Below are 24194 nucleotides of genomic sequence, written 5' to 3'. Positions count from 1 at the left end.
ATATGTATAAAACTATATGTGAAGGTTAATATATGTCAAAATATTATATGTAACATGTATACACATATAACATATATAATATATATAACATGCAAACAAATTAGAAAGATGAACATCTTTAAACATGAGCAAAAGCATATAGATAAGTGGTAAGTATGTGAGAAGAAATGTTCAACCTTTCTCTCATACAGTACCAAAGGTATGTAAATGATTTTGACCTTTCTGGAAAGGAGCTTACCAGCATATAAGAGCTTTAAAATGTTCATACTTTTTGACTTAGTAAGTCCCCTTCAAAATAACTAGCTTAAAGGGTTTATCTAACTTGCACCCAGTGTTTTATGGTCGAATATGTTCTTCACTGGGTTATCTGTGATAGGAAGTAAGTGGAAAAGGTCTAAATGTGCAACATTTGGGGAATATGGTGGTGAGCTTTATGATCTGTACATACTCTGAAGCCATTCAAATATATCAAAGAAGAATGTAGCCTAATGATCAAGAACATAGGTTTGGTTTTTTTTTTTATTATTTTATTTATTTATTTGAGAGAGAGCGAGTGGGGTGAGGGGCAGAGAGAGATGCAGGCTCCCCACTTGGACTCAATCTTGGGTCTTCAGGATCGTGACCTGAGCCAAAGGCAGACACTTAACCGACTGAGCCACCCAGATGCCCCACAGTTCTAGAATTATTATTATTTTTTTAAATTTGGTCTTTGGTGTGTTTTGTGTTTTGTTTTCTGTTTTGTGTTTATTTTCTTGTTTTTTTGTTTTTTGTTTTGTTTTGTTCAGTGAAGCCAAGAGGCTGAGGAAGTACATAGGGGTGTGGAGGCCAGAATCTAGCCTGATGAGCAGGATGATGCAGGTTCCCCAGCATACGGTCAGTTACATGCCCAGCAACAGGACAAAGAACACTGTTCGTGGCGCTAGCCGGTTGGGGAGCCCCAGGAGAAGGAACTCAGACACACCACTCTGGTTCTCTCAGCTTATGTTCATCTTCTTCTGCTGGGGAGAAAAGGATAGTGAAAAAAGCAGAAATCAACAAATGTTGTTTTAACATCTGATAGATTGAAATGAGATCCTTTCTACTGATGAAAAAAATTATTTGGTCTTTTTTTTTTAAGTGTCCTTTTCTCATGTTTTCAATTATGTCTGTAATCATTTTACACAGAGTTCTAGTGTTCAATGATTCTAATACTGAAGAGTTACCTAAAAATTTGGAGTCCAATTCTGCTATTGTGTCTTCAGGCATTGGCTACTGGCGGGGTATTGCTTCATGTGTTCTGTAATATTTTTATTATAAATCATGTTCAGTGTGGTTTTACCTGTGGGGATCTTGTGGAAGATTCGTCTGATTAGAGCTGTTTTAGGTTGCTTCTGCCAGGTATTTCAAGGGGTATCAACAGCTAGGAAACACTTTCTACTAATTTTTTGACGTGGGGGTATTCTTGGACCTTGCAGGATGTTTTAAATCCCAAACCCATGTGAAAGCAGGCTTGAGATTACCAATTCTTCCAGGGAGACCTTTTTACTGCCTTCCCAGGTATGAGGCTGTCTGCCCTATACTGGTGAATGGAATTTAATCTAGTTCACTCTTATCATAGGGGTAGTCCCTGAAAGTTTCAACTTTCTACAGGAGTCTTAGTTCCAATCCCTGTCTTACTTTTAGGCTCAAGGCTGTTTCCTGCCTCTGCCTAGTCTTCAAAATCTAAGCCACCTGCATCCCATCATTAAAACAGCTAAATCCTGCTAAATGCTCTGGTTTGAGGTTTTCCACTTTGTGTTTGGACCTCTAGTGACTTCCTTTACTTACTTGCACACCCAGCTATATTTCTGAAAGGACACTATATTCTATTCTGTATTCCTCCATGTTTTACAGTATGGACAGACTTTCAAGTTACTTTCTCCACATTACTAGAAATGGACATGAAAGATTATTTTTGAAGGAAAATAATCTTAGGATGGCAAGCAGCACTGGCTTAGATGTTAATCCTTCACTGAGGAGGCCATCGCCCTTTCACGGAGGAATGTAAACGTATTTTTTTCCTGCCCTACTCCACTTTAAAATATTTTTGCTTGCCTAAAAAGGAAACAAAACTGTCAACCTATCAGTTACCTGAGGTCTACTGCCTCTTTTATTATTCTTTTTACCTAAATCTTGGTATATTTGGCAGAATACCAGATTTCTTGCCAGTTTCTTGCCGAGGACCATAGTGAAGGTGAGGAGGATACATCTCACATATGCACATATGCATATATTATGGATGGGTCATTTTTTAAAAAAGATTTTATTTATTTATTTGACAGAGAGAGATCACAAGTAGACAGGCAGGCAGAGAGAGAGAGAGAGAGAGAGGGAAGCAGTTTCCCTGCCGAGCAGAGAGCCTGATGCGGGACTTGATCCCAGGACCCTGAGATCATGACCTGAGCTGAAGGCAGCGGCTTAATCCACTGAGCCAATCAGGCACCCCCGATGGGTCATTTTTAGTATGAGAAAATTGATCAGATGAATGACTCTCCAGTTTTTTGGTGAGCTCTGTTACAAAGGTAAAAGCTGTTTGGCGTGCCTTTTAGGAAAAAGAGAATAATTTACCTCCTTTCACATATTTCAAGAATGAATGTATAATATAATATGGATACAGAATAAGTTGTGAATGGGTGAAACTTGAATGGTTGGTCATCCTCATTTCTTCCCTCTTAGTCGTCAAAACCCAGCCTATCTACCTCAGAATTGCCTTTCTACCTTAAAAAGCTATCTGGTCTCCTCCTCTAGTCTTGTCCTTCTGTCCTTGTCACTGTTGTGATTGTCCTCTTCCTGAAACATATGCTTAAAATATTTTAGATGCTCCCCATCACCCTCAAAATAAAATGCAAACTCCTTAGCATAGCATAACTAAATAGTCCATGTCTACCTCACGATTCTTATCTCGAGAGTCTCCAGTATATACCTTGCATTTCAGTTGCACCAGATTACTAGCACTTCCCCCAAACTCTACATATTCTTATTAGGCCTAAGAAAACACTTAATGAAAATATTATTGGTTTTAACAAAAATATTATTGATGAGTTTTCTTCCATTTCGGCCAGGAAAGTAAACCTTAATAAATTCTGGTATTGGTGTAAATAGAATATTGAACCTTAATGCTGTAATCTTTAATGTATCTACGTTTCAATTTTTCAACTGCTTTAATGTTCTGGAAAAAATTAACCATTCAGGAATACATAAAAACATGAATATGGGGCCCACATTTTTCCTTTTGCCTCAGGCTCCAGTATGGTTCAGTATGGCACTTTTGTTGATCCTGTCCTTATTGAAAATTTTGATTTCTGTTCATCATGGATTTTTGCATTAATTTTAAATGACAAATACTGAATTGTCTAGATTAGGGAGGTTTTCTTTTTGTATCCCCTTAAATTCTGTGCACACAGTGAGTGCCTTATTCATCCCACCCTTATCCCACACTTGCTTGAGATCCTTATAGGTATATAAATAATCCATCTGTGACTAGTGGGCATCTTAAAATATTGCAGTTGAAATACAGAGCTTTTATTCCTGGAAGTGGTTTCCACCATACCTCCCCACATTTTAGTACAGAGTTCAGAGTTCTGAAGTGGGAGAAATTTTATTTTTAAAATAATATTTATTTTTTGAATAGGTAATACATTCACATGATACAAAATTCAAAAGGCATACAGAAAAAATGTAAAGTCTCCTCCCATCCTTACCATCTAACTACCTAGCCCCTCTCCTTGGAGGCAAACAACAAGGATATTGTTTAACAATATCCTACAAGAGATAATTTATGCTTATTCAAGCAAATGTGTACATATATTTTAATCTCCTTTTACACAAATGGTAGCACATTGTGTCTTGTATCTTGCTCTTTTAATTTAACTATGTATTGGAGCTCAAGTCATATTGGTATGTAAAGGCGTTCTTCATCCATTTTTATAGCTGCATAGTTAAGTATCTCATTGTAGGAACATTATTTAATCAGTATCTCAATGAGAGGCAATTGGGTTGTTTCCAGTCTCCTGTTATAATGCCGCAGTGAATAACTTTGTCATTGTGAACATGTGAATATATCTATGGGATGAATTCCTAGAAGTCAGATTTCTGGAATAGATCTGTACATATATAATTTGGTAGATATTATTTAACTGTTGTCCATGGAGATGGTACCAATTTACACCTCCACCAGTAATGCAAGGACAACTGTTTTGCTTACGCTGGCCACATGTTATCAGGCTTTTGCTTTTCCAGTCTAACAGGTAAGAGATGATATCTCAGTGTAGGTTTTTATGGGCCCAGCACGCTTCCGCTGTGCTACTCTGCTTCTCAGTGTATGTTTTTAAATTTCTCTTAAATATAAACATCTTTTCACATGTTCAAGAGCCACATGTATTTCCATTTCTTTGAATTGTCTCTTTATACCCTTTGTCCATTTTTCTATTGAATGGTCTTTTATTATTGATTTATAGGGACCCTTTATATAATAAGGAAATTAGTCCTTTGTAGAAAAGTTTCAAATATTGGCTTCCTGTTTGCTGTTTCTCTTTTAACTTTGCTTATAGAAGTTTTTGCTGTTCAGAATTTTTTTATGTAGACAAAATTAAAAACCTTTTATTTTATGGCTTCTGAGTTTTGTGTGAAGTGGGGAAGCTTGGTGAAAACTCACTCAAGAATAAAGACAAAGGGGATCTTAATAATCACTAAATCAGTAAGGAAGGGAATGTGAATCAGCTGACCATTAGAAGTTTCTAAAATTCCATAACCTCTGCAATTTCCCCATATTTATTCTGTATTTTGTCCCCATGTCTATCTCCCCAAAGTGATTAAAACAAAACCCTTGACATGTTGAGGGCCTATGTGTTTGTCTTGAATAGGAAGAATGGGCTGAATTGGGAATAATATTTAATCTGATAGGAAGAAGACTCCTGAAGTATTGGCAGCTTTAAGAGGAAAAGAAAGCATCTCTGGGACCTGCCTGAGGGAAGAAAAGAGAAGAAAGTGCTTGAAAAATGGGGATCAGTTCTTTTGACATGGTGGTGTAACCTGCCTCACAATGATAATGAAAGACAGCTGTTTATAAAAAGAACTAGACAAAAAGGAAAAAAATAAAATTAAAAGAACTAGACAGTGTTGATAATGTTTCCTTTTTCATGATAAGGTACAACTAGTAATATCATGACATTATATTTTTAATTTGAACAACACTGGTTTAGTACCCAAGTGAGTTATATCATATAGAAAATGGCTTAAGCCTTTAAGGAAGTGACTATAGGTCTCAAGTACAGCTCAACAAATATTGCTGAGTCCCTGACTCTTGTTTCCTTCTTTTTCCTTTTTGTCATTCTACTCCTGTCTCCCTTCTTTACCAAAGTACAGTGTTAAAACCCAAGTGGGATTTTATCTTACTTTTTCATGGCTTCTCAGCTTCCCTGTTAAAAGTTTATAGAACACTAGAGGAGCCCATGTAGCTCAGTAGGTTAAGCAACTGCCATTAGCTCAGGTCCGCACAGGCCATGATCTCAGGGTCCTGGGATAAAGCCCCCACGTCGGGCTCCCTGCTCAGTGGGGAATCTGCTTCTCCTCTCCCTTTGCCCCTCCCCCCCCAGCTCATGCTCTCTCTCTCTCTCAAATAAATAAAATCTTTTTTAAAAAGCTTATAGAACATTGTATTTAAGTATTTCCAACATTAGGGGTATGCTTATGTTCCTTAAATTGGAAGATGTCAAGAAACACTTTTCAGGGGTTACCCAGACACTGGAACTATAGAATGGGGATGGCCATTTGTCTGCCTTCCCTTCTGCAGCCTGTTCAACGTGATTACTTAACTACCATCCTCTCTCCCTACTCAACTTTGCTGCCCTTTGAACCTCAAGGTACCTCTCATTGGCACATTATTCTATACCCTGCCTCCTTTCCTATCTGTTTTACTCCCTTTCCATGTTACTCCAGATTTCTCTCACATCTCCCCCATATTCTTAATATGTCCCCACTTGCACTATTTAAATCCAATCCTCCAGTCTCTTGCCTGAATGAGTGAAATACTCTTATTACTATTCTGCCTTAATCCAGCTACCGTCTAGCTGCTAAAGTGATCTAAATACATACATGACAGTAAGGGGAGGACTTTCATTCATTTCAAACAATTCTATACTGTTTTAAGTTTTAAAACATGCATATAGTACTGTTGTCATTAAAAAAGCACAAATATCATATTACTCCACTGTTTAAAATCCTCCAATAGTTTCTCAGTGTGAGATAAAACTCAAAATTCTTAATATCATACACTCCATTAGCTCTGCCACTTCAATTAGTCAACTTCATTGACTTCTTTTCTCTTGTTCTCCCAGATAATGACTTTGCCAGGGTTATCAAAGATGCTTGGTTCTGAAAAATAGTATTAAAGAGCTACCGTTTAAACATCTGGAGTGTGCCAAGTGCTTTATATTGTGATCTCATCTTTCAACCCTGGTAGGTGTGCAATACCATTTCAATTTTATGAAGACACTGAAGATCAGAGGTTAAGTGACTTCCCTAAAGTCACACAAATGTTGGCAGGTAGATTCAGGATTTGAACCCAGTTCTGCCTAACTCTCAAACCTATTTTCTCTCCACTATACCATGCTATCTTTAGAATGAAATGTTCCAGTCACTCTGGCCCTACCTTTTAAAAAAGCCTTACTTCCTATCATTAGGTAGGAAGTTTAGGAGTTAGTTTAGCATCATAGTTCAGACCATTTAGTTCTGGGGTCAAACTGCATGGATTCAAATACCATCCCTTTAATTTATTAGCTTTGTAACCTTGAATTAAGTTAATTTCTCTTGAGCCTCAGCTCTCTATCAATAAGTGGGTATGGTAATAATAGTTCCCATCTCATAGAGTTGTAATTTTTAAAAAGATGACCCATGTAAAATAATGTGGCAAATAGTATGCATATCCTCAGCAAAGTATAGCTAGTATCAATATATTGCAGATACATCTCAAAATTCTGTTGGCCCTTTTGTTCCTCTAGAGTTCCTGATCAGTACATCTGAATCTTGGCTTGCTATATCCTAATTGTTCCTTCTATGTATTTATGTATAAAAGAAAGTACCATAATTACATTGTATAGGCAGGCTTTGCCTTTAGTTTTTTTCTTTCTTTCTTTTTTTAAATTAACATATAATGTATTATTTGCTTCAAGGGTACAGGTCTGTGAATCATCAGCCTTATTACACAATTCACAGCACTGAGTGATTTTTTTAAAGGTATTGCTTCAGAGGCACCTGAGTGGCTCAGTCTGTTAAGTGTCTGCCTTTGGCTTAGGTTGTGATCCCCGGGTCCTGGGATCAAGTCCTACTTTTCTTCTCCCTCTGCCTCTCACAAATGACTAAAATCTTTAAAAAAAAGATACAGCTTTAGATACAGACAACAAATTTTATTAGTTCTTACATTAAATGACTGATTGCTGAAATGTTCCTCATTTGCTAAGGTATCACAGAATGTCATGATTCAATTGTCAAACTGCTTTAGCATTTCTTATAGGAGTACTAAAAGTAGCAATGCAATTATATTTTGTATCGCAGGATTTGTCAGTTTTGCTATGTGTAGTGACCAGTTCCACTTGCTCGTCTTCAGAGTGGGACTTCATGATTGCCCGGGTAACCTCCTAGTGTATATTCCTATCTGCTCTTGTTGGCTCACTTTCCATGTCGGGTATCAAGTTTGGGCATCACCTTGAAGCAGCTGTTTTAGGGAAGTCAATCACAAAGCCAGCCCTCAACTGGATACTCTTGACTTGTGATTGGTGTAGCACTCAAATGAACTATCTAAACAAGGCCTTGGATACTTTCAGTCCCTACACAGTCATGGCCATGTACTGTCTGCCTCTCCAAACACCTGTCCTCACCTTCTCTCCCACTCTTTTTAAGGAATGGCAGCATAGGCCCTCAACAGCCTTGGCTGGTACCACCTGTGGTTTCCTTACCACAGTTCTTGGCCTTTTTGCTGCCACACTTTTTTTTTTTAACAGACAGAGATCACAAGTAGGCAGAGAGAGGAAGGGAAGCAGGCTCCCTGCTGAGCAGAGAGCCCAATGTGGGGCTTGATCTCAGGACCCTGGTATCATGACATGAACTGAAGGCAGAGGCTTCAACCCACTGAGCCACCCAGGCACCCTGCTGCCACACCTTTTAAGATGTCCCTTGTGGTCTGTCTCTGTTGCCCTTTGACTGGAGATCAATTAATCTAAGCAATATTCTTACTCTTCCATGGAATAAACATGCAAGTTACCAGACTTTTCTGCATCAGCCTCTTTTGAGTCCAGATGAAACAGAAAGAGAGTATGAAGAGTTTTAAAACACCACTGAGTGGTCTTTGAAATAAAATCTTCCTAGGCCAAGATTTTTTTTATTAAGGTACTGTTAGGAGTGAAAAGTTTTCTTTTTTAAAGACCACCGACTGCTTTGCATGTAAATGTTATCTTACATGGGGTTTATTGACATATTTTTTTAAAAGATTTTCTTTCAGAGAGAGGGAGAGAGACCAGCAGTGGGGAGGGGCAGAGGGAAAGAAAGAAGCAGACTTCCCGCTGAGCAGGAAGCCTGATGCCCTCTGGGTTCATGACCTGAGTCGAAGGCTGACTCTTAGCCAACTGAAGCACCCAGGTGTCCTCTAACTTGTTATATTTTATATCTAGACTCCCTCTAGAAATTTGTCACCATAAATAAATACAAAGTTCTTGCTTGGTTTCCTTGTACTGTTATCTCTAATGTTCATTTAGACTTATGAGCAGGGGCCTTAGGGATAGTCTTGGTCCAGTTTTCACAGTATGCTTAATAAAACCCGGAGGTCCTAAGACAGTGCCTTAGGCACCACAGGAGTGGGTGAAATGGGGGTGGGGATGACAACAGTGGGCCTCTTCCAATGCAGCTTTGGTTTTCTATTTTATATACTAGGCTTTCAAGTAAGATTTCATTTCAGGGTAAGATTCTGCTAATGCAATCCTTTTGTTTCATATTCGGAGTCTTAAGCATTCTACCCTGAATATTGAAATGAGAACTTTTGAGTGTTATTAGGGCTGAGAGTACCACCTTTCTATCAAGATACTGAAGTTTCTGAGATTGACAACGCAAACAAAAGCTCAAATTGTTGCTCTGGTATACCTAACTTCCTTGACAATGAGGACAAATGTTCTACCTTTTCTCTCTCCCATTATCTGGTACCAAGTAGTACTGAACATATACTTGGTGCTCAAGCATATTGTATAAATCCGACAGACCCTCTCTCTCATTATGTACATTAGCTGAGCAAGCAGTTAATATTGTAAAAGGAAACAGTTACATTTGTGTCTAAATGTGATGAGAGTATTTTAATACCAAATGAAGGAAGACTAAGAAGGAATAGTTAATAAATTAAAAAACAGTAATATATAATAAAAAGGAGGAATGAGGGGCGCCTGGGTGGCTCGGTGGGTTAAAGCCTCTGCCTTCGGCTCAGGTCCCCTGGGGTCCTGGGATCGAGCCCCGCATTGGGCTCTCTGCTCAGAAGGGAGCCTGCTTCCTCCTCTCTCTCTCTGCCTACCTGTGATCTCTGTCAAATAAAATAAATAAAATCTTTAAAAAAAATAAAAAGGAGGAATGAATTCAAGAAGGCAAAGACTAAAGGACCCTTCGTTTATGACTTGAGGTTTTCTGTGAACACACTAAATTTTGTAGAGAAAAAAAATCAAAGGGGATATATAGACACAAATTATATGCTAGATACCTACCCTAAGAGCCTGATTTCTCCTGGACTTCAAAATGCCATTCTTCTTACTACTGTACACATACATGTTCTCCAAACAGCAGCCAGACCCTCCTAAAACTTAAGTTATATCACTCATCTGCTAAAAACCCTCAAATGGCTTCCCATTTTGCTTGCTAAAAGCCAAGTCCTTGCAATGTCCTATAACCCCCTACATGATCAGTGCACTGATCCTCCCAGCCCCAATCTGTCTCATGCTTATGTCTCTGACTTTATTTACTATTCTACTTACTTATTTTGTTTCAGCCCTGTGGACTTTGACTGTTCTCCCTCAGCATCATGGCATGCTGCTCTGACCATGGGAATCTTTGGACCTGCTGCTACCTCTGCCTGAAATATTCTTCCCAGATACCAACATGGCTTAGTCGCTTAATTCTTTCAGGTCTCTGAGAACTGCCACATTCCCAAGGAGGCCTTCTCTAACCATTTTATTTCAAATAACAACAACCCCACAAACATTCCCTAATACCCCAGACTCCGCTTTCTGTCCATGGCACTCATTATACTGGCATATTTATGGGTTTGTTGCCTGACTCCCCTCTCATAGAACATAAGCTCTACATGGGCAAGGACTTTGGTTTTTTGTGCACTCTTGAAGCCGTGGCACCAAAAACAGTGTCTGGCACAAAAAAAATCACTTGAAACTTTTGTGAATTTCCTCACCAGGATTTTAAAAAATTTCCTCATAGTACCTATATGGTGGAAAACTTAAAGTACTTGAAGCTTCTAGAAATGTGTATTTCCCCAGCCTTCATAGATCTGAACTAGAGGCTCCCAACAAGTAGTTCCATATTAGGTCTACACTTCAGTCTACTGGCATTTGAAGTTGGGAGGGGAATCCAGTCAATATAATCTCTTCTACTACACTGTGGGAACTGACTGTCAACACTCAACCCCTTCCCTCCCCATCTCATCTCAAGGTTCTCCTTTCTCACAAAAATGCCACACACACATCCCTGGAATACCATGCTGTTCCTCGCACAGAGCCAAGTACCCAGACAGGCACTTCAGTCTTGGAACCAGCCTACACCACATCTCTCCAGTGTGTAGGTGATAACCAGAATAGAAAGCTTTCTGAATCAGAGTTGAATTTTGTAGAAGCCTTTATTTCAGTGATCAAAAGAATGCAGTAAATGGAGTCTACGCTGATTAACATTAGGCATGCATCTCTACTTGAAACTGCTGTTAGTTTCTGACTGGCCTAAATCTTTATCACCTATTTAGGCACATCTTTGAATATTTTGGACTCTGATATACAGGGTAAGTAAGCTTCTTCCTTGTGGCAGTTTAGTAATGAGAATTATGCTCACCTGCTAGATTCCTTTATAACTAAAGGTCTCTAGACACTCAGGCTACCTGTACTACCTTGAGACCATACCTTACACATTAAAGTAAGTCACAGCGTAAGGGAAGGAGAGAATCTAGAAAGCTCAGTGTATTGTTTAAATATCCCATAGATTTTTTTCCAGCACTGATAGTCAAAACACTAGATAAGGAGGCCTACAGTTAAGTACCAAATTACTCTTCTCCCACTGCTGCCCTTTCTGAGAGACAAAAGGTGTATATCCAATCTCCCCAGAAATCTGAAATGAATCCACACAAATGACAGATTTTACCTTATGTGGTCCCACAATCAAATTATAGAAAGCAGTTCCACTATCAAAATTATACGGAGCAGTTACTGGGACTTTGAGAAAGCACAGTCCCACATACAGTAATATGCATCTATTAGAGTTTTCCATTCATCTGTCAATTGTTTTCACAAGATTAGCATTAAAAAACACAACCAAGTACACATATGACCCTCAAAACCCACCCCCCCACACACACACGTGCGCGCGTGCGCACACACACACATATTGGTCTTTGTTCATTCTCAGATGACAGGATGTCCCAAGAGTGACAAAGGTGGGAGCCAATTCCCCCATAGCCTTTTCTTTAATTATCCCATCAACCGCTCTTCATTTCTTGAAGTACCTTCCTTTTCCAAAGACGTAATGCTGAGATTAGTCAGAAAGGCTTTCTGAGAAAACTGGCTTGGATTTCTGGGTCTGTTCCAGTCGATTCAAGATGAACTGGCTTGTATCAATGAAGCGCTCAACACAGTTCACAAAACAGGCCTCAGCCCGACTGTCCAACTTTGGCCCAGGCTTGTCCATGCACTTCTCCTGCCCAGGACAAGATACAGAAACACAAAGAGAACTTGAGAAAAAAATCAGGAGGTTGGGAGGGAAAGGTTACTTCTTGTTATTTAGAGGAAAAACTTCACCTAAAAACAGTATCTGATATGTTACTATTTCACATTTGGCATGTAGCAAGCAGTTATCTAGAGCCTTACATTAAATTCTCCCAACAATCCTATCATTAATCCTCATTTTACAAAGAGGGAAACCATGGCAGAGATATCTTACCCATAGTTATTGGAACAGAAAATGGGGGGGCTATTATAGAGCCAAAAAAAAAAAAGGAGGGGCGGGGAGAAGCAAAATGCAAGTGAAGTAAACTTTCACTAAATTTGGTTATAACTCCAGAACGCTGCCACCATTAAATGCCTTTAGAGTAACTGCAGGGGAAAAAAAAGGGTGAAAGAATAAATCACAGCAGTGACACCCCAAAACCTACCAAAGGAAAAAAGGAATCTATTACCCAAGATTCTATAACCTTTTCTACTTAAGCCAGAAATTCTTGAATGCTCTCAAGATGAATGGAAAATTATATATAAATTATTCCTAAAGGGCCCAGAGCTTACAAATTCTTAAAGGAGTCCTTAACCACATCCCCTCCCGGCCAAAATGTAATGAATCACATTAAAAAAAAAAAAAGCACCAAGGAGTATATAGGTAATCATCTGTCAGGGGTCAGAGTCCAACAATACCATAAGCTTATGTGAAAGGGACTATGGAACTGATGACTACATTCAGTTCAAGATAAGTGGTTCAAATGAATTTTATTCGTTATTATCTGCTGTGTGCACAAGCTTCACACTCTCTACTTCCAAGAAAATTATCCTTAGCCTCTGAATACGATGAGGGTTTTTTTTTTTTTACCCCCCACAAGGCAGGGCAGTTATGCTGTCCTTGGCAGCCAGAGAACATTTTGATCCCCAGCTGCAAATGCCTTTCCACCCTTCTGCCAAAGTCCCCTGACAGGGCATACTCAATTCCTCAACCTTCAGACCTGAAAGAGCCTGGTATTACACAACAAGAAGGCAAATAAGTGTGGGGGGGGGGCTGGGGAGGGTAGATAGATTACGCCACTTTTACAGTTACTGGGCTAGAGCCACTCATTTCTCATGGGCGATGGTTAAAGCAACTGGGTAATCAGGTAAACCCCCAGTAGCCCAGGAACAGGAGACTCACTCCCTGGGACTCGGGGCTCCAAAAAGAAAAAGAAAAAGAAAAAATCTCTGTGCTGGTGGCTCTCATCAGTCTTGGTGGCCAGCACTAGGCAGCTTCAGCCTCAGGTGCCTAATGAGCTGCTTGGGACAGGGGAAAAGTCGGCTGCGATTCCCAGTCCTCTGCAACAACAAAGCCAAGGTCTGGGGTGAGAGTCCCCCGAGAAGCGGAGTCACCTTCACCTTTTCTATCTTCCGGCTTGATCTGAGAAACCTGAGGAAACCAAGGGGGTGCTACCGGGTCCTCCCGCTCCCCGAATCCCAGACGTCCTGGGCAGCCCCGCCGGGCAAGAACAGGGGGAAAGTAGGTACAGTGGCCACGTCCCAGCCCCAGGCTGCTTACCCAACAAAGTTCCGTCATCTGGTGCACCAGTTGCTGGAAACGCTGCTTCTGAGTCTCCACCTCGATGAAATGTTGCAGCTGAGGGTCCACCGAGCCCAAACCCGCTGCGGACGAAGACGAAGAGGAATCCATCCCAGCGCCGCCACGCTTGCCGAGACGAACTCCGTACCAACTCACCGACCTTCACGTGTCTCCGCGACGGAACCGGAACCACAACCTGACTGTCTCTGGGCCCGCCCCGTGAGCGCACTGCGCTGGCGCGCGGTCCTGAGCGTGGCCCCGCCCGCCGCTCCTCCCAGCCTCCTATGCGCCCGGCTCCCGCCCGCGACACCGCTGTGGCGCTTCAGGTGAGCCCTGAGGCCTCACGGCTTGCAGCCCAGTGCCGCGGTGCTGACCAGAAGTTTTCCGAAGAGAAAGGGAAAAAAGTAAAAAAGGAAGTTGCCTAACATCACGTGGCCGGTTTCCGCCGGCCCAACAGCCCCGCCCCTCCCCACTTCCAAATTGGCCCGCGCTTTTCGTGTTACAGTGCTGGTTCTGCCAAGGCCCAGACACTTGGCCCATCTGTTAGCCGTCCTGGGGTTCCAGTTTTCTTTGAGGGTGTATTCCCATCTAACGGAGGAGAAAGAGACTCCAAAAGAAATTGCCCCCAACTTGCGGTAATATTCCGGTAATATTACATGCCTGCTGTGTGCCAGTTGCTTTGGTGCTGGTGCTTTGCTTGTGAGTTTGTCTCTGACTCAGAGCAGGGTTAAATTGCTGAGGATCTTGTGGAGTTCTTAAAGTAGGAATGTGCCAAACCAATGCTACACAACAGTTTTCTGGAACACTGAGATAGGGCGCTTCAGGGAGGTTGCATGACTAATCGAGATAGCAAGAAACCCTCATGCTTTCCAGTAATTTTTATTTTATCAAAACACCCTCCCCTCCCATTTTTATGACACCATTTTATTCTTGCCAAATTCTGCCTCCCTCCCCCCAAGCTCTAATGCCTACCCAAAGATCTGTTGGACCCCTTGTCAGGCTATTTACACCCCTCCCTCCCCCAAACTTTGCATCCCAAATTCCGTCCATCCTGACTCCTGGAAATTGGAAAATTTTCTCTCTCAGGTCAATACCAGGCACAGAAATTCCTTGGTTTTTGCTCAGAAGGTACTATCTCAGAGAATCAAAGAAGAGAGTCATTCTTAGATGTAGAGAGAGGCCCTTGTGTATTCACTGAGAGCATGGAGGCTCCAGGACCTGTAAGCCTGGGATTTCCTCTGAAGAAGTGAAATTGGGGCTTGTGGAGGAGAGGAATGGAACCAAGAAGCTTATTGGTGAGCTCAGGATTCTTCATCCATGACATCTAGGATGTTGCTCAGAAGAACTTTGAAAGTGGGCCGTTCCTCTGCTTTCTAAAACCAAAGAAAAAGCAGTGTGTTACAGTGGGCTAGAATCCAGAATTCAAGGGAAATGCAATGAGTAAGCAGAAATGTTTATTAAGTATATACTATATGCCCTTTTGTATACCGTGTCAATTACACACACACACACACACACACACACACACGAAAGAAAAAGGAAAAGAAATAGAAGTGCTCCATGAAGTCCTTGTTCACTTTTCATTTTTAGTAACTGAGGTTATTAATGTGATGATGACAATTTGCAGATTAAACTGACAAACACTGATTAAAAACTGAGGGTGAGGGGCACCTGGGTGGTTCAGCCATTAAGCATCTGCCTTCTTCCACTCAGGCCATGATCCCAGGGTCCTGGGATTGAGCCCCCATCCCATCAGGCTCCCTGCTCTGCGGGAAGCCTGCTTCTCCATCTCACACTACCCTTGCTTGTGTTCCCTCTCTCGCTGTGGCTCTCTCTGTCAAATTAAAAAAAAAAAAACTGAGGGCGAATTCATTACAGAATTGTACAACAGTGCATCATTATTTTGGATCCTCAAATGAAAAATGGCTACTAAACAAGTTTAAATGTTTGCCAGAACTGAAATCTTGTAAACTTTCAAACACCGTTTTCTCATCCCATAGCCGAAGTTTTACAGAGGAATTAACATTTCAAGACCATGGGCTGCATCATTGAGCAGGGATCCTGAGAACCTGGGACATTTTATTACCACTGTCTGGCCTGTAGACTGAGGCCCTTTGTGACAGTCATGGTCCATAAACCCCTGAGGTATTTAGTGATTCACAGCATCTTCATGCTAGAAGGGTCTCAATCCATCAGAACCAAAAAGTCATCAGTTTCTTGTTCCTTTGAATCAGTGGCTCTTAAACCTAGCTGAGTATCAGAATTTCCTGGGAAGCTTAATTTTTTTTAGATTTTTATTTATTTATTTGACAGACAGAGATCACAAGTAGGCAGAGAGGCAGGCAGAGAGAGAGGAAGGGAAGCAGGCTCCCCAATGAGCAGAGAGCCGGAGGTGGGGCTCTATCCCAGGACCCTGGGATCATGACCTGAGACAAAGGCAGAGGCTTTAACCCACTGAGCCACCCAGGCACCCCTCCTGGGAAGTTTAAAAGGGCATTTCTGGGTTCAGCTTCAGACATACCTAACTGGAATCTCTGAGGATAAGGCCCAGTCATTTGCACTTTTAATTAAGAGTTCCCCAGAGATTCTGATATGCATCCAATTTCAAGAGTATTACTTTAAACAGGCTGTGGAGAAAGGGCCTGTCTGAAACAGTTAAACTAGCAGAGTGAGGATGTCCTAGCTGGGAGGGAGCATCATCAATCCCCCTTAATCCTGGATGGCACAGGAGAGAGAAAAGGGAAATGGTTGTCCCTTTCTCCATGCTTCCTTTGTGACCTCAGTCATTTGTTGAAGGGAAAGGAGCCATGCTCTGATCCAAGTACCCACTTTTCACCCCACCAAGAGGGCTCCAGATTCACATATGTGCTTGTTGGACACCGTCCTGCCCTGTTTCTACTGGTGCAGCATTCATTTCCTACTAGAGGTTTCGGTTGCCAAATTAAGGTTGCCAAGGAACTACTGAAAAGTGGAGAAAGCACCTCTGAAATAACCCAAGTTCAGAGCACCAAAACATTTTAGTAATAGTGGGACAGACTCCTTACTTTCAAAATACCACATCTACCCACATACTCCATGATGTACCCTATTTTAAAAAAATGAATAAAATTAATTTTAGTTCCCTTTCAGGAGGATTTTTTTTTTTTAAATTCCAGTAGGACTACAGCCAGAAAAGTTGGCAGCTAGTTAGTAAAGTCGAAGAAAGGTCTAATGGCTTCCAAAGGAATTAACATAAATTCTAATGGCTTTTCTTTTTATGTGTCCATACATTTACCTGAGTGCCTTTAGCTGCCTGCTTATGCTAGGGGATGTGGCCTCACAACATCACCTCCCCTAAAGCTGAGTTGGTAATGGGGTCTGCTGAGACAACTCTAGTGAGAACTAGATAAGCCTGGGAAAGTCTCTGGCCATCAAAGGAGTGGGGTACAGGCGGGGTTCCAGAATGTGTGTCCCCAGCTGCCACACGGCCAGGGAGAGTGGGGACTGGGGGCCTGGCTGGCTAAATGGGAAAGGAGGCTCAAGGAAATAAGTTAAAAGATCCCCCCCAAAACACTTACCTCATGCCAGCAGCTGTACATGATGGTATATACCCTTTCTGAAGCCAGATGAGGCCTATACAGGCGTAAGCCTTGGGTGATATGTTCAGCGGTTTCACTGTTAGAAAATCTTTCATATGGCATCTTCCCCAGAGAGTAAATTTCCCACATCAAAACCCCTAGAAAATGAAAAATGTAGTAAGCTGATTTGCAGTCTCTTTGGGTAGTTGGGATCCTCGTCTTCCTAGATTAACCTCAAATACTAGATTCCACTGATTCCCTACTCTGTGAATTTTACATTTCTTTCAAACTTCTTCTCTAGTACTGACCACACTGGAGGATAATCAGGGTTGTACTGGACAATTAGCTCCTCTGGAGTGAGACAGCCTCTTATTTGTCTTTGTAACTAGCCAGTCTGGCAGAGTCTGTTGGGACATAATCAGTATTCAGAATCTGTGGAATACTGAATAAATTGTTTGTTCCTCTCAATATATTGCTTAAGTTCTAAGAAAGCAGGGATCGTGTCTAGGTTACTCTTTTTATCCTCAGGAACCCCTGTGGTGCCTGACAATAGTAAGCACTCCCTAAGGATTAGAAGCGGGAAAACAACACATAATAATCTCTCTGTGTGGTTACAAAGTGCCAATTTCCCCATTGCATTCTTCCTTTGAGCTGTGTAATCTGTATATTTCCTCCACTTACCAAAAGCCCAGATGTCAGATTTGCTGCTGAACTTGCTATACATAAGGACTTCTGGTGGAGACCACCGGACTGGAAATTTGGAGCCTACTGAGCTGGTATATTCATCATCCAGGACATACCTGCCAAGGGTTCAGGACTTGTTACTGTTACAATTTTGAAGAGCTTGACATTTACAATTTCTTGGCACAGTGGCAGGAGCCGCACAAATACATGCTTGCCGGCCCCACTGTCTTTTACAAATGTTTAATGTACTCCTGTTTTCAGATCTGATTTAGCTTTCCTGATGGACAATATGGTTACAGCAAGGATGACGTGAAATAAGATCTATTAGGTACTCCCTTCCTCTTCCCTGTCCCCCTCTCTGTTTTATCCTTCCTTCTATTCTGCCATTGCCAGTGGAATTAGACTGCTTAGGAAAGGAGGAGGCCCAGGTTGGGGTGGGGGTTGCTGGTAAAGACAACAGGATTAACAGATCAAGGTAAGGTATTGGGGAATATTCGCTTGAAAAAGAGGGAGGGAGAAAGGCAAGGAGAGGGATATTACAATAAACCAAGAGGAGGAAAGAAGTGACTTAAAGAATTCAGAGAAAGAGAAGGAAGAGAAAGAGGGCGAAAAAGACTAGAATGAGGGAGCAACCAGAAAGGGAGAGGATACAAAACAATAATGCTGTTTCATGTATGTACTGTGCTATTTTTCCTCTTAGAGGGAAAGATGAAAAAGGCACACCCACCTGGAGAGGCCGAAGTCAGATACTTTAACAACTCCTTGATCATTTACCAAACAGTTTCGAGCCGCCTGTAATAACAATAGGTACCAGTGAGACTCTGTCCCTGGCACACGGGTTAAAGGCACAAAACTCCTGCCCACCGAAGGGAAAGAAGTCAGGGAAGCCTCATTTCTTTCAGCTCCAGAGACCTTTTCCCACCCAACAGGAGTCAGGTGATGCCACTGAGAAGCTCTGATGTGTTGCCACTACATCTAAAGCAACCTGCTGTCTAGACAGAAGTAAAGTACCAGAGCGCACGCAGAATGATTTCGTTCACACCGACAATTCTCCAACACCCCATCCTTTACTGAATTGCTGAGAGAATGAGGGAGAACCAAAGGCAGGTGTGTTTTGTTTGCTTTTCTGCCAGTGGGACTAAGACACTTTGAGCCTTGGTCTGGCTGAAATAAACAGGGCCACAAAACTCTGATGCCTCCAGAGGCCAGGCGGGCAAAGTGATAGAGGGACTCAGAGTGCAGGAAAATTCAGAGCACACCATTGGGTCTGTAAGAGAAGCTGCTCCTGGGCTCCAGGCGACTGTTAGCATGGCCTATGAGAATGAGCCTGGTGTTTCAAGATGGCCAAGACTGTCAAGAGAAGCTGGAAATTCAGGTTTTTTAAATGTGTTTTTAAGTGTTTGCTAGCTAATAAAAAAGAAATAAAAAAAAAAACAACAAAAAGGAATGACTGATGTAAACAAACAATGGCTCTGTGCCAGGAGCAGCCCCACTGAGAAGCGGGGTTGCCCTTCTGTCCTGGATGGGGGACCCCACCATTTCCTTGTTGCCGTTGAGGGCTGGGAGCGAGTGATGGCTCCCACTCCCACTATGGCTCGACTTGTAGCGTTGAGGCTGGAGATCCTTCACTGGCTGACCACTGGGGCACAGGCCCACCTAACTCATAATGTTTTCTAGATAAAACTGAGATGATGATCCCGGCCACCCTCCTCATCCAGGTACGATACCTCTTCCACTGTTACTTCCACCCCCTCAGTCCTTGATCTCAGACCAGTCCTTCTGAGGTCCTACCAGGTCTCGGTGAAGGAATTGCTTTGACTCCAGGTATTCCATGGCTTCACAGACATCCTTGCACATCTCCAGCAGCTGCTGAGTCTGGAAGCGGTTGCGCATTTCCCTCAGGTAGTTCAGGAGGCAGCCATTGGCCATGTACTCAGTGATGATGAAGATGGGGCGCTGTTTGGTGCAGACGCCATACAACTGAACCAGCTTCTCATGGGAAAGATTCCTATGGGAGAGGCAAAGACCCAGTCCTCCCTTTCTGGCTCTCCATACTAATGAGAAAGGGGCTGGAGAGGAAAGGGGCTGGTCCGGAAGTAGAGCATCAGATAAGGGACCGTGATAACAAGTGGAGTTTCCTCCTTCCCACCCTAAACCCCAAAAGTGCCTAATATGTGAGGGCGGGGCAGGGATACAGAGCCCAAACAGAACAGAAAATAAGCCCAGGGCTAACTGAACACTAAGGCTAGTCAGAATCTGTCTGCTCTTTGAAAGTCTCATTTTTTAACACTTATCACCAAATGCTACTGAGCTAGTACACACCCAGTTCCGACACTGCTATCGCCAATCAAGGCAAAGAAATGGTTACCTTAGCAGTTAGTACTTCTGCCAATCAAAGATTGATCTCAGGCCCTGGCCCCAAATCTCTCTCACTCCAAGTCACCTTAAGCCACGGTGGAAACTGTTCCGGTAATTCCTAGACTCCAGCAACTGGATTGAAGGTTGAGTTTGGGCTGTAACTCACATCATGACTTTGGCTTCTTCAATGAATTCATCCTCGGACATGGAGCCTTCTTTGATCATCTTGATGGCCACGTCGTACTGGCCTCTCCATTTCCCATACTTCACTACCCCAAACTGTCCAGTCCCCAGCTCCTTCAAGAAGGTCAGGTCCTTTGGATCAATTTCCCATGATCCTATAACAGCAAAGCCTAGATATGATTTTTTTGGGAATTTTTTATGTATAATTCCTATAATAGATAAGAGTCCCTACTAGGGGTAGAAACAGGGTGGTTACTGGTTGAAGGGATTGGAATTTTAGGTGCCAGGCAGCCATAAAGGAAGGAGAAAGTGGACAACCTCTTAAAAGCCCTTTATGATTTTTTTTTTAATCACACAAGAAATAATCCCTTCATGAATCGATGTGTTTGCAGTGCCTGTAGGAGCCACCAGAGGGAGAAAAATTATTAAATAATTTGCTTGGCTCTGCCCTAATCTTCCTCGAGGCAGCTAGTGCAGAGCAGTGTGCTGCAAGGTCTACTTGGGTCTGCCCAAGGTAGTCCTTGTCACTGGCCCATCCACCCTCCCCTAGAGAAATAAGCAGTTACCGTAGCCCAGGCCTGCAGTGGAAGGTGCATTCTTGTTTTGTTGAGACACTGGATATTTGAGTCTAGATATGAGCCCTGAAACATACAGAGGAGACGGTCATGTTGCTGGTGCAGTGTAGGAGAGGGGATGATGCACACACCCTCACATAAAGCCTCGCACTTCTGACAGTCATCCTTCTGGTATATTGTGAATCCCAGAAGATCTCCATGAACCCAAATGTTTCTGGAAGCTTCTCCTCTCACAAAAGAATTTTCAGAAGAGAAAAAAAAAAAAAAGACAGAAAATACTCATTGATGTACACTCCTCAACTAAATATATCCCCACCTCCCAGCCCAGACTTAGCTCACATCTAGCTTCTGCTTTTGTTACTTCAGTAACAAAAGCATAAGGACCCCCTAAAATGACAGTCTTGACACTGCCTTGCGTGGAGGTAGCAGAAAGCAGCAAGTCTTCCCAATAAAGCTTATCCCATGTCTTCATGTCCTCACCAATCTCCAGGTTTTTAAATGTCTACCCTACTTAGAAACTGTCTTTGGGTATTTTCTAATCTGTATGTTCTCTGAGGGCAAGGACCTTGACTGATAATTTCACTGTGTTCTCCTCTGGTACCGAGAACATTGCTGTGTATACAGTAGGAGCTCAATGAGTACTTGCTGCTTTGTTAATTACCAGGATCTTCTATGTCTTTCCTTTGCACTGAGCATCAGTCACCAAATAAAAAGTCACTCACTACTTGCTGTAAAGTCATCCTTTGACTTCCCCTTTACTTGATCTTGACCTGGCATCCTACGGGTTTTCTTTCACCAAATTTGCACTGCCCTGTGAGGCTTTTTCTTCCCCTCACCACCTTGTCCGGAATTGCCTTTCCTGGTTCTTGTCACGTGCTTCTTCTCTGGTGCCTCTGATACTCACCGGCAGAGTTATGCTGATGGTAGTTGATGAGCTCAGGTATGGTGCTGAAAAGGTGCTTCTCTGCCAGGTAATACTGGCTCTGAGGTGTGGAACACACAACATAATGGCGGATCACCCCTTGAGGGTCCCTGAAGAAGTGGAGGCTGGGTCAGTGACTTGGGAGCAAGGGTCAGCAGGACCCAAGAAGTAAAGTGAAATGAATTTTGCATGTAAGGGGCAGAGACCATAGGAGGGGCACACCATGAAAACACCTCTGTCCTTTGTCCCCAGGGCCTTGACACAGTAACACTCACCCTGTTGATTTAGCAAACACAGACACGGTATATTTTCCAGCTTTGCTGGAGTCTCTGACAATGAAACCTCCTTCTTTCCCCTGAAACAACAAAAAAGAAGCCAACTTTAAGGAGGAAGTGGCACTCACACCTGCATTCTGCCTGCCCGAACTTGAGAGAAAAATTGAAGACTGAATTTTACTGCTGAGTGAGTGCCATGTTTTAGCAGCAACATCACTGCTTTTGATAGTGAAAAGTCTTATTGAGACCACCCCCCCCCCATAATATGACAGTCTTGACACTGCCTTGCTTTGAGGGGACATAGAGCAGAAAGCCCTCACTTGTTGTGCAAGGAGAATGCCATTTGCCTGTGGTCACACCCTTACCTCTTGCTTTAGCAGCTGTTCAGCTTGACTCCGGGTCATGTGTTTGGAATACCACCTGTAAAGGGAGAATGTTTCAGTGGCTCTTAGGCCATGGCATTAGCTGCTTAGAGGTTAGAGCGCCTTCCACAGTTCATCTATGCCAGTGGTTCAATCCAGTTCACTCAACTCCTACTTATGGAGTACCTATCATGTGCATAGTACCCTGCATCCCTTTCCCAGAGCCTGGTTGGAATTGAAGAGTAGAGGACAAAAGGCAGGTGGCAGAGGGATGTAGGGACGAGATCAGGGACAGGGCACCCAAGGACAATCCATTTCCACAATTCAGGAGAAGGGACAGTGACAGAAGGTTGACATTTTCACCCTTTCAAATGCTTCCTATCCAGCCGTCAAATCCTTTTCCTTGGTTCTTCTGGATTTGGGGGGAGGGCATGATGATCTCTCCAGCTCTCATAAGCAAAGGGTGTTTGGAGTGAGGGTAAGACATAGCTACTAATTTAAGGTGGTGGCATCATTTGACCCAGTTGGTACTGACTTTAATAAGTATCTTGAAATAACATATTGAAAGTATAAACATGTATATACTGTATTCAGTTCCTCTGGGAAGACTGTGCGCTGGGCACATAAGCATACTCACTCATACATTTCTATGGAGTCTTCTGCTTCGGTGACATAGTTACTAGGGATGTAGCCTTCCTGCCTGAAGAGGAGACAATGTGGTAGATCACCCAGCACTTCCCATCCTTGTGGGTGGAGGGGGGACAGATTCATATGCACTCCATATCTCTGAGCTCAGAACCAATCTCAAATGGAGATCTATAAGCCACGCCCCTCCCTCAAAGAGGATCATGCCACTGATGCATGGCTAGGCCAGTGAAGTGTGTGGTTTCTGCACATGCGACACTGATTATATATGTACATGACAACATATGGCCCAGACCCTATAGGCTTAGAGATGTGGCCACAAGCAAAGCACTCTGGGAAGGATTTGGCAGGACAGCATATTCCTTTTGGGGTGGAAAGAACAACTGCTGACTGGGATACCACGTAGGGGAATTAAGCTGCAAGCTTCTGCACACGTGTGGAGAGGGTTCCAGAAGAGCTGGAGTGGACTCACCCATTTTTATCCCGTGCTCGCCACCAGGGTAAGTTGCTCTCCTCCAGGATAAAATATTCGTCACCCTTTCGTAGCTGTAGGTCATTTGCATTCATCGGCATGTAATCATAAAGGGCTACAACCTTTTTCAGCTCACTTGTAGAGACAGGTGTTGCTGTTGGCTCAGGGGGCAGTGGCTTTTTCAAGATCTGTGTAGTAGGGGGAAAAAGTAGGGGTGTTTGGCTAGATATGAAGCACCCACCTCTTCTCCCACAACTCTCTGGCTTACTCGAAACACCATTCTAACCTAAATCAGGCATAAACAAAAAAGGTTTATTCAGCATTCATTCAACAATGATTCTCAAGTATCTGTGCTGGGCTCTCAGCCTCAAGTGCACGTTGGAATCATCTGGAGAGTGGTTAACAATCCCGGGCAGTTTCCTATACCAATCACGTCAAAATCTCAGGGGCGGGGCCCAGGCATCAGTATTTTTAAGGCTTCCTGGACAAAAACCACGAACAGCCACGATCAAGAAAGTTTGGCACTGAACTAGTACATGGATCTGCTAAGTGGCCCAGAATCTTGGTTTCCTTGTTTGTAAAATGAGCATAATAACTCCTACCCTGCTTACTTACA

General features: G+C 42.6%; 2 protein-coding genes across 5 annotated transcripts in view; both read right to left on the bottom strand.

The window, feature by feature from the left end:
* Positions 1 to 10872: 10872 nt before the first annotated feature.
* On the bottom strand, positions 10873 to 14359 carry TIMM8A (translocase of inner mitochondrial membrane 8A). Its single transcript, XM_082718515.1, has 2 exons — positions 13525 to 14359; positions 10873 to 11955 (listed from the first exon to the last, which is right to left on the bottom strand). The coding sequence occupies exons 1-2, from the start codon at positions 13654 to 13656 to the stop codon at positions 11794 to 11796; spliced, it is 294 nt and encodes a 97-aa protein (XP_082574641.1). The 5' UTR covers positions 13657 to 14359; the 3' UTR covers positions 10873 to 11793.
* Positions 14360 to 14408: 49 nt separating this feature from the next.
* BTK (Bruton tyrosine kinase) overlaps positions 14409 to 24194 on the bottom strand; it is a 32514-nt gene continuing 22728 nt past the window's right edge. For 2 of the 4 annotated variants that reach the window (XM_082718498.1, XM_082718496.1), the window contains exons 8-19: positions 23579 to 23766; positions 23099 to 23161; positions 22465 to 22519; positions 22100 to 22179; positions 21807 to 21934; positions 20894 to 20968; positions 20311 to 20482; positions 19578 to 19794; positions 18514 to 18578; positions 17784 to 17902; positions 17103 to 17260; positions 14409 to 14918 (exon numbers count right to left, since the gene is read on the bottom strand). In XM_082718498.1, the coding sequence (XP_082574624.1) occupies positions 14847 to 14918; positions 17103 to 17260; positions 17784 to 17902; positions 18514 to 18578; positions 19578 to 19794; positions 20311 to 20482; positions 20894 to 20968; positions 21807 to 21934; positions 22100 to 22179; positions 22465 to 22519; positions 23099 to 23161; positions 23579 to 23766 (1392 nt within the window). In that variant the 3' untranslated portion in view covers positions 14409 to 14846. The remainder of the gene's footprint in view (positions 14919 to 17102; positions 17261 to 17783; positions 17903 to 18513; positions 18579 to 19577; positions 19795 to 20310; positions 20483 to 20893; positions 20969 to 21806; positions 21935 to 22099; positions 22180 to 22464; positions 22520 to 23098; positions 23162 to 23578; positions 23767 to 24194) is intronic. The other 2 variants (XM_082718499.1, XM_082718497.1) reach the window with 1 other exon arrangement.

The sequence above is a fragment of the Mustela nivalis genome (genome assembly GCF_964662115.1).
Source record: "Mustela nivalis genome assembly, chromosome: X".
NCBI classification, from domain to species: Eukaryota; Metazoa; Chordata; class Mammalia; order Carnivora; family Mustelidae; genus Mustela; species Mustela nivalis.
Note: the sequence above shows the minus strand (reverse complement) of the source record. Positions and strands in the feature narration are given on the sequence as shown.

What these genes read in the sequence shown, in the direction of transcription:
- TIMM8A (XM_082718515.1), bottom strand. Translation starts at nt 13,656, where the DNA reads ATGGATTCCTCTTCGTCTTCGTCCGCAGCGGGTTTGGGCTCGGTGGAC. An exon ending in AGATGACGGAACTTTGTTGG is followed by an intron (nt 11,956 to 13,524) that starts GTAAGCAGCCTG and finishes TGTCCTGGGCAG; the next exon opens with GAGAAGTGCATGGACAAGCC.